The sequence below is a fragment of the Pollicipes pollicipes genome, unplaced genomic scaffold, assembly GCF_011947565.3.
Source record: "Pollicipes pollicipes isolate AB1234 unplaced genomic scaffold, Ppol_2.1 Scaffold_3216;HRSCAF=3773_pilon_pilon_pilon, whole genome shotgun sequence".
In the NCBI taxonomy this organism is placed as follows: Eukaryota; Metazoa; Arthropoda; class Thecostraca; order Pollicipedomorpha; family Pollicipedidae; genus Pollicipes; species Pollicipes pollicipes.
Genome location: NW_023596251.1, coordinates 4,681,717 through 4,697,067, shown reverse-complemented (window position 1 = coordinate 4,697,067; position 15,351 = coordinate 4,681,717). Strand labels below are relative to the sequence as shown.

General features: G+C 49.4%; 1 protein-coding gene across 1 annotated transcript; it reads left to right on the top strand.

Moving 5' to 3' along the window:
* Positions 1 to 12,988: 12,988 nt before the first annotated feature.
* Positions 12,989 to 13,455, top strand: LOC119091034 (uncharacterized). Its single transcript, XM_037213754.1, has 3 exons — positions 12,989 to 13,017; positions 13,114 to 13,365; positions 13,437 to 13,455. Exons 1-3 carry the CDS (start codon positions 12,989 to 12,991, stop codon positions 13,453 to 13,455), a joined length of 300 nt encoding a protein of 99 aa, XP_037069649.1.
* The last annotated feature ends 1,896 nt before the right edge of the window (positions 13,456 to 15,351 follow it).

Below are 15,351 nucleotides of genomic sequence, written 5' to 3'. Positions count from 1 at the left end.
ACCAGCGCAGAGACCCAGTCCGTTGGCTTGGTCTCCGACGTGATGATGCCGTGATGCTCCATCTTCTTCAGCTCCTCTTCCACCGGTTTCATCAGTGGCAGCGGGATATTTCTTGCAGTGGCAAGGGCGAATGGAACAGCATCTTCACGGAGCTGAATGCTGACCGGTGCTGTCTTCAGGAGACCTGCCTCTCCGAAGACGTCTTCGTTGACTTCACCTGTGAATCTCAGTACGCCCAGGCGCGAGCAAGCAGACCTGGAGAGGAGATCATCAGCTGAGTCAACAACGTAGAACACTTCAGGCTCGGCTTTGTTCTTGAATAGGAGTGTTCCGTGCATCTTTCCTTTTACTTTTAGCACGCTACAAACACTTGTCAGAGTGTTTGAAGCATGTTGAAGCGGCGGCAGTTTCAGCTTCTTGTACGTTTTCAGCGTCAGAATGCTAACATCAGCGCCAGAGTCAGCTTTGAAAGCGACTCGTTGACCATTTAGAAGGACTGAAACTCTCCATGGCGCGCAAGCTTTGTCTACTTCGTCAACAAAATGTTGGGCGGCGATATAGTTGTTCAATGGGCTCTGTCCGCGCACTCGCTCTGACACCGTTGGAGCGACAAACATACGCAAAATGATCCATTTTCTGACAGTTGTCACAGATTTTTCCCTTAGCAGGACAATTTCCGAGACGCATGACGTGCTCTTCCACAGTATCTGCATGCTGTTGAAAAGTCGGTACGCTGACTATGCTGTTGCCGTTGCGCGGTGGAAGGCTGCGGTTGACGTCTGTACTGCTGGTGCTGGCGCGTCTGCCTGTGCCGCGCCGGTGCACAAACCCTACTGATAGCAGGCGGAACCAGAGCTGTCACGGCCGTTCCACGATCTCGACATTACGGCATCATCGAAATGACTGTATTTGCAGACACTTCCTCCTCTAGTGACTCAGCTGAATTCTACGGGACAGCTCCATGTCAGACATTCCTGAGATGAGACGATCTCTGATACGCTCATCAGCGTCAGCGAAGCTGCAATGCTCAGCTAGAGAGAACAAAGCTCTGATGTACGATTCATTAGTCTCGCTTGAGCTTTGAGATCTAAGCTCAAAGTTGTGACGCTCTGCAATAAAGTTCCTTTTCGGAATGAAAGACCCGTCTAGCTTTGAGACAACAACTTCAAAATCCTCCTTCTGCCTCAGCAGTAAGCTGAAATATTGGTACGATATGCTCAGCCTGCGGACCCATGCTGTAAATCAACGCAGCTACTTGAACGTCACCGTCCTCTTTGTGTAGTCCCGATGCCAGTCTGTAGCGGACGAACCGATCACGCCAGGTCGGCCACCTCTCAGGCGATGTAAGTCGAATTCCTCAGGAGGACGAAATCCAGGCATCACGACTTGGTTCACAACTCACAATGCTTAAATGAATGTGCTGCTCACGCTTGCTTAAGCTTACTCTAGGTTCAATGCGGCTGCGCCATATTCAAGTCTACGTGTTCTGTCTGCCCAGACCAGACACGAGCGCTGCGAGACGGCAACTGTATTAACCCGCGAAGCGAGCGGGCGGCGCCGACCCCGGCGGGCGGCGCCCCAGGCAGTACACCGCTATTCGGGGGCAGCGGCGTACCAAAGCGCAGCAGCACTGGCGGCGCGAGCAGGGGCGGCCTCAGGGGTACGCCAGTAGCATCATGATACAGTGGCATTCCTGATTGACACCAAATTTGAACGTGTCTGTGATCTATGAACAGGTTGTCTTGACATTTGGGTTTGCATGGTCAAAATAAAAGGAGACAATGCTGACGCTTGTCAGAACGTTACCATGGATACAACTTCCTTGATTTCATGTTTGCCTGGTTATGGCGGTGGAGGGCCATTTGCAGATGCATTCATAATTGCAATATCTATTGGGATCTTCAGGACTGGGATGATTTAAAAATGAGAGCGGTGTCTCTCTCTGCCCTTATGCCTCACTGGGATAGCTAGGGACGCCTTTAATGTTATTCATGAACCATTGCATGTGATATTTGATCCCACAACGGCTGAACTATACAGAAGCTCTGGGTCGCCTAGCTCCTTGGAAAAGCATTCAATGCTTAAGAATTGGTGTACAGCACATGTGGCTCTCTTGATACCTTCGTGTTAGAGCTGGAGAAGGATATATCTCGAGTATTTTCAATTCAGTTGTTGGGTGACTGGTTGCTGTATCACTTGCTGACTGTTTTGTCTGCAGCGTTCTGCAGTGCTGTTGTGGCAGCAGGGTATGGAACGTTTGAGGCTGCTGTGTCCAAGGTAAGAAGCCTCAAGAGCGCATGCGCATGTGCTGAGGCAACTGTCCCTGGAGTCAGGCCGAGCGAACATTTTCAAACGAACTTTGCATGATTTCATCATGCATTGACATGCACACCTTTGAGCACGTTGTAACCTAAAACACAATTTATCCCTGTTGAACATTTGCGTACAGTTGTGCGCGAGCCACTGTGTGCTGTCTTTTTCAATGCGAAATTGTGCGCATGCAAACATTTACACTACGAACTGGTCTCGACGAACATTCTACCATACGAATTGTATCCTACGCAGTCAGTTTATTTGATGATCTTATGAGGTTACGAACGTGATCCTAAGTGTTTCATCGGCGCGAACATTAGGCATACCAATATTATGTTAGGAACACTTGCCCCGCGTACTTTTTCTATACACACTTTTCTCCGCGGCCTGAGCCGACCCCTGATCATGCCCGATGGTTGTAGGATGACAGTACGCATAAAAAGTACTTGTGCATTGGTGCATACGCAATCATTCGTAAGGAAATGTACGTAAGGTATAAAGTGTTTTTTCGGCGGAGGTGCGTACGCAACAGTTCACACGCAGAGTTCATAGCAAAATGTTGGCATGGTATAAAGCATGTAACGAAAACGTTCGCATGGGCAAGTTAGTCAGGAAAAGTCCACTTGAATAAATTTTGCATGCATTAAGTACGTACGCAATTTTTGTGAACAATGTATTAGGAGCAGATGAATTAAACACAAATGCTAAGTGTTCGAAGCGAACAAATGAATATAAGTACGAGGTGTTTGAAGAGGATAAAGTTGATTCGGCAAAAATGCGTACGCAAATGTTTCTAAGCGTACGAGCTTGGGGACCGTGCGTGCACTCCACTCTCCAAGAATGATCAACAGTAAGTAAGCGGTTTGGGAAAAAGTCTAAGATGTGAAGTTTAATGAGTATTTTATAACTACATCCGGTGTGAGGTTTTAGGTATGATGGCCTCGTGCAATGATCCGTTAAGTGCAAACACGGTTGCAATTAAAGGAGGTACATAAAAACTGGTCCAGCTGGTGCAGAGTATTTAGGAAATCCCATGTACCTTATGGTAGCAATCTGCCCCAGATGTCACTGGCGTGTCTGCCTGCCGTATTCCAAAAGCCAGCTGACTCGTCACGTTCGTCAGCTGGCGTCAGCTGCGTGCCCAACGGTGTCAGGTGAAGTCGTCCACGGAGACGTGACCAGGGTGAGAGGTAAGTGTGGAGAGCACAACAAACCCGGTGGGTGATCTGCAGTGGAGAGGTTTTTAAGCCTCTAGTCCCCTTTATCCCAGTGTCACCTCAACTGATTCGGATTTATTTGCTGGTCCCCTCAGAGCAGCTAGGTAGGTCATAATACCTGACCTGAACTATGCAACTGTCACGGTTCACTTCCACGCCATAGGTTTTCTCCATTTGACGGGACGTGGTGGCACCGCAGTGGCCATATATTCGGCACCTGCCACCAATATTCATATCTGGGTATCAACGTTTGATACACAGGTGCATACGAAGATAGCGTGCTCACCATCGCCAAACTTCGCACCTGACGACAATTTCGTAGCAACTTTGTGTATTTACAACGAATATCAAAATAGAAACTTTGGCTTTCGTTCTCCTGTGAAACAAATGTTACCTTGACTGACATTATCGCTCAAACATTTGGATACTAACTTTTGCTTCCGACCTTCCACACAAAACGTCTTTCCATACAAACTTGTGTGTGTGTGTGTGTGTGTGTGTGTGTGTGTGTGTGTGTGTGTGTGTGTGTGCGAATATTGGCGCTACAAGCTTTTCCTGGCGATTTTACCCTATGTTTTTACCGATACGCACTTTTGCAAAGGCAACCTTTTGCCAAGACAAACATTTTGCCCTATGCATATTATCCTGACGAACATTAGGCGGGTCTAGTTCATCCCAAAATCCGTCGTCATAAGCATCTTTTTCCGTGCGAACTTTTTACCCTAACCCTGGTCTGACAATCTTATCAGTACAGCGCTGGGTGTCGCGCAGGTCCCGGCACAGCTGTTAGAGAGTGTGCTAGAAATGCGGAACTTTTGTTTCCGCTTGGAACTAACCGATATCGTTGCCATGCAGAGGATAGAGATCTGGACTAGAGCTCTTCGTGCATTGGATTGTGACGGTCCAGCATATTTCCACCCGTCAAATTTAGTATTTAGACCATAGGTCAATCCACTTTAAAACAATTTGCCGGTCCAAACCCAGCCAAATCTGAGGGGAAGGAGTCCTCTTGTATAATGGGACACGACCGGCGGCTTCGAACCACGACCTTATGGGAACTGTATTTCAGTGCGCTCTGCAGTCCGCAGTGTGGTAGCCTCCGGCTGGTATAGGCGGGGGCTGGTGCTGCTGTTGCTGGCCTGCGACGCCGGCTGCCGCTGTAGGCTCATGCTGGGGCTGGGGCGCCGGTACCGCTGAGAGCGCCTCTATGCTTCATGCGCATGTTCGCATGAGCGCCTCTATGCCTAGCGCATGTTCGTGCCAACTCCGGAGCGAAATGCCTTGCTGGAGCCCGTTGGTCAGCCTCCGAGCCGGCTGATCTTAAGCGCACGACTTGCCGCATTGAAACTCCGATGCATCCGTCATCGACACACACGCGCGAGCGCGCGCACGGACACACACTTGGAGGCTTTTGTGGCTTGGAGGCAGGGATCGTAGATCGTGGCACGGATGGCAGTTAAGCACGTGATGCGTGAAAACTTGCTTAATTTTTATCGGTAGAGAATCGTTTCGAACGTTGCTTGCCTTGCTTTTTGCGTGATTATTAAAATTACTAGTGATGCAGGTCGTTGTGCCTTACTTATTGGCCAGTTATCCATCGCATATTGGTGATCCATTCCTAAAAAACCATCTGTGTTTCGCTCAATATGTAGTTCTATGGACCCATTTTGGAACAATACGTATCCGAAAACCGGGATTTTAGCAGATGTGCTTCGTTTTCCTTGACTTGACTGTAATAGCGACAGGGTCATGGACCCTCAGACATTGAAACAGAATTGAAACTTATGTCGTTTGCCGATCTATGGTTTTTACGTTAGGGTCTGAAGCGAACAGCTTAGGGGCCATGTACACAGCTTACAGCTTGGGGGCCATGAACAGCTTATGGGCCATTTACCGCCTCCGTGGTCTTGGGGAATGATGCTGGACTCGTAATCCAGCGGCACTGGGTACGGGTCCCAGGGCGGGCGCGTTGTTTGACCCGACTGAAACGGAAAGGCCAGCTAGCAACTGGCCAGCGAGGGTCAACCCAGGCCCGGGGCGGCCGTGTCGCAGCGTTGTGCGGCACGTAAAACCCTCCGCATTCCTGTCCGGCGAAAGGGCGGAGGCAAAATTAGCTGTTGAACTGGACGGCACGCTTGGGTGGTGGGTTCGGAGTACACGCAACAAGCTATGCTTAGCAGGTACTCTGAATCCGAAGTCACCCATACAAACCATTCGGGATAAATTTATAATTTAAAAAAATGTACACGGTCGTCATCGGCACACGGACGAATGTCAACTAAAGCTAGCGGTGAATCATAAGGTATGTCCTGTAAATGCTGTTCGTAACTGTGTTACGACCTTTAGCGACAAGACGTCATGACAAGGGTCACACCTACCCGCCCATGTGTTGTCGATGAGCACGTCAAGCACCGCCTGACTTCAGGGGCCTAAATGTCATTTAACGGCACGTGTGCCCCGGCTAAAATTACCTGTGTATCTAGGCGAAGTTTTCGCTGCGGTTTTTCAATATCACAGAGTAGTTCCTGTCTCCATATTTAGTCTAGATTCATTGACACGCTTTCATTGTTAATGAGAACAACTATGAACTCCAACAAAGCTAAGCAGTAACTTCGCGTATTGTCGTCCTGTCTGTCCCGGATATGTTTTCTATCCTAAGTGGCTGTTTTCACAAAACGTGTGGCAAATCTTAGCCCATGTTCTTGTCATGAAGAACATCAAGGTGTGGACAAGGCCGAACAACATTCACGGTTTGTCACTCAGCACGCACACAGGTGCATCAGCGAAGTCGGTCGGAAAATATAGTTTTCATGAACATGCAACGTGTCTTTTCAGTGGAGTATTCGAGTTCGTCCAAAATCACCTAATAAAACTGCCTATTTTGAGCCTAGCATGCGTTTTGAGGAAGGTGGTATCCATAGGGGTAGGTCATGACTTGGCCTAAGGTCATGCATTCTGCGGTCATATGATGGTTGTGGATGTAAGTTAATATGGCGACAAGTCGTGGATGTAATTTTTTCTCGTTTAAAAATACCAAACTTACACAAAAGCGTACCATTTTGTGTAATTTGCGAGAAGATAGCGAACATTTATCTAACTTCAGGTCACTGACCTTACCATGTCCGAAAAATATAGAAAGTTGAGACTATAGATGTTACCGTGTTCTGATGCTATAAAAAATTTGAACAATGGCAAATGACTCACACAAATGCTGGGGGTGGTCAAAGTTTTTAAAAGCTGACCTCTTTGCCCTCACCTAGGTCACTGATCTTGGTAGATCAAAGCTTCAAATTTGCGCAAGAGGCAACAAATTTATAGACCTAGATACCCCAACTTTCGTGTTGCTGTGAGCGTTCCTTTTTAACTTGTACCCGAAAAACCGCAGTGGGAAGCAAACTTCCCACTCCCCCGTACGGACGCGGACTTAAGGTGTGATTATAAGCCCCTCGCCTGGACACGCAAGGCGACTATTAAAGTGCACACGCACAACATCGCGCCCTGTAAGCTACATTCTGACACTCGGAAAGGCAGGAGGAGCCACATTCATCATTCCCTTCTGAAGTTATGATCATAGTACCGCTTTCAGTGGCTCTAGTATACAGCTTCAGCTCACCCAGTTGGTGCCCGCCGAATATGACTGACTTGTTGTTTCAAGCAGGCTCGGGGTCGAACTCCAACTCTTGGTTCGACGGCATTATGATCATTATGATCATACGGTCGTCTCTCACGCCGCAGGGTAACAGCCTGCTGCCCAGAGCGCTTCCAAAACAGCAATCGTCTAGCATTGCGCGGAGGACAGCGGCGTAGTCCCTGACGGTCTGGCTGTCTCGGCGTACGCACGAACGGAACTTGAGCCGGCTGGTGGTACGTGCGAGTGCCAAGGGCCTGGTTTTCTGGATTTCGGTTTTGATTTTGATTTGGAGAGATTGGATCGGCCGATCCTTTTTCCACTTATTTGGGAAACGTATATTTTAGGCTTTAAGTTCTTACGTAAGTTTATGAATAAAGCGCCCAATGCCGCCGTCATCGGATCATACATTAGCCTACATTGTAGTATGCCCCGATATGGGCGGCGGCGGTCACGGTCAATGCTAAAACCCTCCATACCAAGTGCGGTGAGTAAGTGACCTGACCGCGATGTGATGAAGCACGACTTGTCACATCGCGATGCCATTGTTTGAGAGCGGCCCTAACCCGTAGGAGATGTTACATCGGGCTTTGGCGACCCGGTGCCTTCCGCATCGCGATGTTGGTGTTTTGAAAGGTCCGGGCCCAGTGTTGCAACTGGACACTGATATATAAGCTGTGTGTTGGAAAACAATACGATCGATTGGTGCAAGCTGCATAACATTACACACAACTCATACATCTGAGTGTTCGTGATGCGCGCTATGTGATTCTATATTACTTAGCACGCGCTAGGAGCATTGTTTTCTAAGTACAAGTTAAATAGCGTCCTTTGAAGACATGCTGTCAATCGTGCTGGATATGTCCGTTCCCTGATGCAGCTGGTACAGCGTTTCTTCGATGTTAGTAGTAAGAGGCAGTTGCTCATATTGCACATACAAGTCCTGCAGCTGCCGTTACAAATGTGGATATCGCGCTCTCCTGGTCTCATTCCGGCACCGTGGAGCACATGGCGTTTACGCGGCATACTGCCCTGCTTCACAGCCTTTTGCAGATAAGCAGCAGCACGACGTGTAGCCAGGTGTACCGCGTACCCGTGAGAGTGTAGTATGCAGCGATATATAAGATTCCGGATATATAACACTTGTAAAGGTGGTTCGTGGTAAAATGTGGCAGGCATACCGTAAGAGTGGTAAACCACAGTTTATACGCAAAACTTGGCGTTTACCAGAAAGACTGACACTTCCTGGATTGTGGTTTTTGCAAGAAAGCAAAAGTGGTGTGGTAGTGCGGTTCTATCCTTCCTAGATGGAAGTTTGCAAACAACATGTAATTCATTACGGTTAGCCAATGCAGTTACATAATCGATGATGTTCGTTGCAGATGTTTGCAATTTTAGACTTTAGACAGCATTTCCACTCAAACATTATGCATACAGTGACGGCGGCGAGATCAAGCTCTACAAAACGGAGTGCAAAGTCGCAAACATGAGTGAGCACTACAGTACTATGCTATAAATGCAGAACGCTGGAGAAATTTGGCATGTGTTAAGCTGCAGGTAGAAAGTATTTTTGAGCAGCGGTGCCTCCAGGTATGGGTGTACTCGATGCAATTTGAAACATGACGTTCTGTAGTGAAATATTTCATTCCACCCTTCCAATCTGTATAATACGCAGCATTACGCAGCACAGCAACGTGTGCCGGAGCCGAGTCCCAGGACGACAAAAAGGGGTGGGACTGCATTACACAGAGACTGTGACCACCAACGTACATCAATTTAAGCTTGTCTTATGAAATACGGCAACGGCTACGGCAAGGGTCATCATGAAGAGCCGAAAAACGACAGCAAACAAAAAGGGCATCGATTTCTTTGGCCTATAGCCTGCAGCCACACTACCTCTAACTTTGTTCCGGACTGCAGCCATAACAGCTGTTGAGGTTTCTGCGAGGTATGTATCAAACGAAGCGGGGCATGTTGATCAAAAACGTTCTTACCATATGTTGCATATCATCGCTGTTGCTCTTGGCTGGGGTCATTTATGTACGAATGCAGCCTTTATAAGATCCATTTGCCTACAGTATTTGTCCATCAGATTTCGTTTCGGCTGGATAGTAACTGGTAAGTATTTTTAAGTCCAAAGATAAGGATCTTTTAGTCCAAATATTGCCCCTTGGATTGCTCTGGAGGCTGACCGACTCCGGTCATGCATGACACCGATCGGCATACACATCTTAAAGGCTTAGCAGCACCCTTCCAGCTATGTTCTATAGGTGGTCCGGCAATAGTTGGGTCTCAGATGATCCTTTTGACATCGGTGGCCCATGACCCTTTTCCCTTTCTTGAGATCACGTCGGTAATGTATTGCCAAAAGAAACAAAAAAGGCGGTTTTTCGCAGTAATTATACTCCAGAGAGATATTCCGACCAATGGTATTGCTTTCCACAGTCTTAGTTGAAAGAATTGCTCTGCATTCCCTGCAGCCGCCACTAGGACAAAATGTCATGTGCGCATCGTGAATACTGGGCATGCGTAATTGAATCCAATTGTGTATGCTGTCACTTTGATCTACCAAGTATGTCACATTACACAATTTGCTTGTGCTTGCCTTTCATGCGTAGTGAGCGTCACATCGGCGGGCTGTTCGAAGCTTTTATACGCAAACGACGAGCCCACATGGAGGCGGAATAAGTACGCCAGCCTCTGTGCTTACGCCCTGTGATGCCGTGGTCTTCTGCTGCAGCCTACTCTGTCCGTTCCGGCAGTGTCGCGCCGCTGACAGGAGGCGGTGGGCGTCACCCTGCTTCACCGCTAAGAACTCGCGTCCGTGAAGTTAGCGTGACATTTTTGTATTCAAAGTCATTGTCGAGCTCAGATTTCTAAAAGAAGTCTCTCAATGTCAAACTCGGTGAGTTCTCACGAATCTGCGATCTTCTTTTCTCCAAGTCATTTAGTTTGACCTCTTCAGATCAATGAAAGCTCAAAATTTGGTAACCTGCAATTTCTTTATTTAACCAAAGAAGCCCATTAAAATGTGTATCATCCTGATCGTTTTGATGCCCACTTTCGTCACACCTTATGAATGCCCTGTCTCAAGATCAAAGGTCAAGTTCATGTAAATTCGGTTAACACCACATTTCATTGTTCGTGAACAGAGTGCAATAGGCAAGGTGTCATATTACTGTTAGTAATGTCATCTTCGTCACGTCTGCATATACTTCATTTCAAGATCAAAGGTCAAGGTCATCTAAAGCGCGGTACGCTAACATTCTATTTCTTCACCAAATAAATGACAAGATAGGTCCTAAAGTAATGCTTGAAGTATCCGCCTTCGTCACACCTGCAAAACCTAACTCTCAAGGTGAAAGGTCAAGGCCACACAAAACGTAGTCCTTTGGCATGCATTCGTTGACCAGATTAGCGAAATGAAATGGGTGTCATAGTGATGGTTTTGGCGTCCACTTTTGTTGCGCCAAGAACAAAAAAATGGAAATCAGAGGTAAAGTTCATATAAAAGCGGTATCTTATAACTTGTTCAACATCACAAAGTGGGAACCAGGTTGATGTTTCTGATGTCTGTTTTTCTCACACAAGCAAAAACGGAGTCTCACAGTCAAAACTAAAAGTCATCTACAACGCGATACCTTGGAATTAATGTCTTTCACAATCAAAAAGACATGCTATCGTTAATCGGGATGTCTGCATTCATTACACTTGGAAAAACTAACTCCGAGGTTCAAATGAAATAATTAAGGTCAAATGGTGGCGCAATTTGCACTGTCGGAGTTCGCATTATGGCGAGGAAGTTAGTTTGATTCCTTTAATGGAGTTAAGTCATTCTTTGCGATGCGTGAGCCGGAAAGAGCCATCCGATGAGACCTCTAAGCCTCCCCCCCTCCCCCATTCCCACACACACAATTAGCCCTCAGACTAAGGTAATTTCAGATTTGCTGGCGTCCAGAGGTTCTGGAACCCGACCCCAACGGAATGTCCAGCTATAAGCGCACAATTAACGCTCAAATCCCTGTGTTAGCAGGACAAATTAAAAATACCTTTTTATTCACTTTGGTCACTGCTTGGAACGGACATTTGGGTTGCTTGCTCTTAAGTTTTGTGTGTGCAAACTATTCAATATGGAAAAATCAGATTGATAAATTGCAGATGCAACAACACCATGTATTGCTACTTTATACTTTTTGGAATAACTGTGAGGTTATGCGCTTAGTCAAAGCTTGCCGAAAATCAGCTGAATTTCATATGAGGGAAATCAGCGTGGAAAATGCCGCATCCCTGTTGTTTGCATATCAGTGACCTTGGTATCGTCGTGGTCTGCGTGATGAGTTTGGAAATGTTTGTACCACTTTAGTGTCCCACAGCTTTGAGGCGCTCGTTCAATGTAGGCGGAAGCTTGTTGCAGGTATGAATAGAACAAGAATATTTAAACACCTCTCATAACTTGTACTTCTGTTGGCCGTGCCCGCGCCATATACGTCACGCGATCAATATCTTAAAAAGAGGCCTGGGTGTGCGAAGTATGAAGTTAAATTAGGTAGGTACCAGGCACGTCGCGACTAAGACGCTGCATTTCACACTTCACATAAAAGTTTGAAATGTTTCAAACGTTCTGCACAGAAGCAGGTTTTTTGTCTGCTTGTTTGCTGAATTAAGTAACTGTTTGTCTGCCACATTTGTATCTATGTCATTGTGTGGCATGTGTTAGAGAGACAGTGCAAATGCCACCATGCCTAGTTGATTTTGCCTGAAAACATGATTGGGAAACTGATGCATTTGTGGATATGTGTGACATGGTTCTTTGCTCCAGCCATGGTTAAGTGTATAATATTTTTTGAGCTTATAGGCACCTCGTTTGCCAGCTATGGTATGACATGGTGGCTCATGGCATGAATCCTTACAGTAATTGTGGCCATAATTGATGTAATGATTGCAATTTTGCTGTGATTGAACACTTGAGAATACATGAGGGATGTACACACTGTTCTGCAAATGTTTTGTCAACATTTGATGTCCTTTCAAAATAAATGTTAATGGTATACCATCTGCATTTTGTGAAAATTCATGGCTACATGTCTGTGGTGTACATAATACATGTGCTGTAGGGTGACTCAACATGTATTATTTAAAGCTGCCATTGAAGAGTGGTAAAAATTGGATAAGATATAAAGTATGCTTAGTCTAAACAAATTCAGACCACCAGATATACTTATGTGATCTAACTTTTATTGTGCCTTGTTGAAGTGACCCTGTCCATCACACTGGTCCTAAGTACTGCCATATTTGTGGCTAATGTGGCCAATTAGACTAAGTCATCTCTTACAAGCATGCTTATATAAATACAAACTCATGGTTTCTACATGTGTTGGTCCCACATCCTTTCTGCCATGTTATTAAGAGAGATATTTGCCAGTTTATGGGAACCTTACTCTTCAATTGACAAATTTTGGGTTGCATTTGTTACAAAACAACCTTGAGGCATTTTGATTTGGAAATATTTCTGTTTAACTCCAGTTCAAATTTTAGATGTGGGGAGCACTTGGGCAAAATGTTTTGGAGGTGATCACACATCATCATCATTTGAATAACCACCTTAAAGTATTGCTATAGGCTTAGTCTGGGTTGCCTTGTATCTGACCATTTATTGTAAGTGTTGTCAGTTGACCTTGCACCTCTTTGGCAGGCGGACAGCATGTCCACACTGGACTCGAGCGGCTCGTCTGGCTACCAGCACCCAGCGCACGCGCGGCCGGCGCCGCCGCCGGGCCCGCCGTGGTACAGCGCAGCGCCGCCGCCGGCGCCGCCCTCGCCCGTGCCCAGCATGCCCTACTCCGGCCTGGTGCCGCCGGCGCGCGTGCCGCACGTGATCCGGCTGGGGCCGGGCGCGGCGCCGCCGCCGGCCGCGCCACCGCCGCCGCCCGCGCCGCCGCCGCCGCCGCCGGCGAGCAGCAGCCTGAGCCGGGAGACGGCCGCCGCGCAGGAGGCGCTGCTCTGGCCGTACCGCGGCCACTGCGCCTCCTTCCACAACTTCTGCTACTACTTCCTGCAGATCTTCTTTATCGGCGCCGCCATGTCGGGCGTGGCGCTGGTGCTGGCCGACGCGTTTTTCCGCCAGCGCTGGCCGCACGTGCACGGCCTGCTCTTCATCGGCGTGCTGCTGGTGTTCGTCTCGGCGGTGATGCTGTTCGTGTTGTGCCAGCGCGGCGCCGGCGCGCGCGCCGCCGCCGCCGCCGAGCCGGCCGGCAAGGAGGGCGGCTCCCGGCCGCCAGAGGCTATTCCGCTGCGTGACGTGGCGGCCGTATACGTCCAGCCGGGTCAGCTGGCGTCGCTGCGTCGGCCGCCGCCGCCTCCGCCGCCCCCGCCGCCGCCGCCGGCCGCAGCCTACGCGGAGAGCGAGTACAGCCATCCTTGGGACCAGGTCACTGGGGTCAGCAGCAGGTCAGTGGCCCGTCCGTACAGCGCGCCAGCGTCGGAAACTAATGACTGCCCCATAGTGCTGTTACACAGAAAAAAAGCGAACGTTACTCGTCCGTTTTGCTGAAGGTTTGTTGTGCGAGCGTGCGTATGTATGATGTGTGCAGCCTGCAGAGCTGTGCGCTGGTGCATGCTTTTAGACAGTTCTATCAGCTGGCTCTCTATCACAGTCGGCGCGAAAGAAGCCGTTTCGTTTTCGGGCTGACCTGTGAGCTGGTCGATACTGGAGTTAGGGCGTGATATTGTTACTTTTTTCCCTGGGATGGTCCCGACATTTTTCGTGAGTTATGTGTATGCTGCCGCCAGGTGAAAAGTCACCCTCCACAAGAAGCTTTTGTTTGCACTGTATTTCAGTCCTTGCAGAATGAGGGCAGACTCGTCTTACATGAGGAAAATTTGGCCAGTGTATGACAGAATTTTGAGGCGTAGGACAGTCCCCCGCCGCGTCTGCTCCTTTGATGTCACTGCCGTAATCTGCTTCTCCTTTATTTCACCGCTATACTTTGCCCACTCAAGGGCGTGCTGTTGAGTTCAGCTGATGCCCGTGGGCGTGCAGCAGATAACGCTCTGGCAGCTGACAGCTTCTGAAAGCCCAAATAATGAAGCCGCGGCGACTCGGACCGCGTGCTCACTTCTGCGAGACGCGCGGGTAGGGGTCGCGCGCTGGCCTGGTGTGACCGGTTTCTGGTGCCGGCTTCCAATGTATGTGATGAGGCAAGCCGGCGCTGGGGCGAACGGTGCGCCTGCAAGCCCGCGCCGGGGCGAACGGTGCGCCTGCAAGCCCGGCTTTGGTACTGGAGCCACATGCCGTCATGTGGTACCGTGTACCGTTTGTACCGACTGAGTTCGACCGGCTTATTCATGATCGGCCGGGAGGTAGTCACGCCTGTTGCGGGAGGTGACCTGGTCTGACCTGGCCTGACCTGACGTCGGCCTTTACCCGCAGGCCCGACATGAGCGAAGTCTGCTCCATGGGCACGCTGACCAGCCGGGGTCACGTGACCGGCCCACGACACTGGCAATGACGTCACCGGTGACGTCGCCGCTCCAGTCGCACTGCTCAGGTTCCTTTCCGTTGTCGTCGGCGCGCGGCCGTCTGTGTTTAATACGTATGCTTTACGTGCGCGCGCGCGCGAGTGATGTTAGCCCTGTCGTGCCATACCGCCATGCGCCGGCCGGGATGGCGTGTCGTCGCCGCGCACCGTGTCACTGTACAGATCTGTTTGGCACCACTGCGGCTCGCAGCGTGACGTCACTGGGACAGGCCCAGCGGGGCGGTCGCCAGCAACGCTGCGCTGTGGGCTGCGACATAGCGCGGGAGCGAACGTGTTGGTGTCTCGGCGCGCGTCAGATAGGGTCGCGTCGGGCGAAAGCCCCAAACCGATTCTCGGATCAAACTTGCGATTCGGTCTGTGTCACCGTGAAAAATGCCACGGCATTGGGGCCGAAAATCGGAGGAAATGTCTCGGAGGCGTCGGCGCTTGCCAAAGCAGTTGTTTCGCTCGAGATGCTGGTGTTTCAAAACCGGACGTAGCGCTCGCGCGCCGCGCCGTTCCTCTCCTCAGCCGCGGGCCGCCGGCCGGGGCGGCCGGCACCCCCCCCCCCCCGCATCCGCGGGCCAACCCGCCGACGGGCGTCAGAGCTTTACAGGCAGGTGGAGAGCGCGGCGGCGGCCCAGCCGCCCACCAGCGAGCTTCTACAGGATATTTT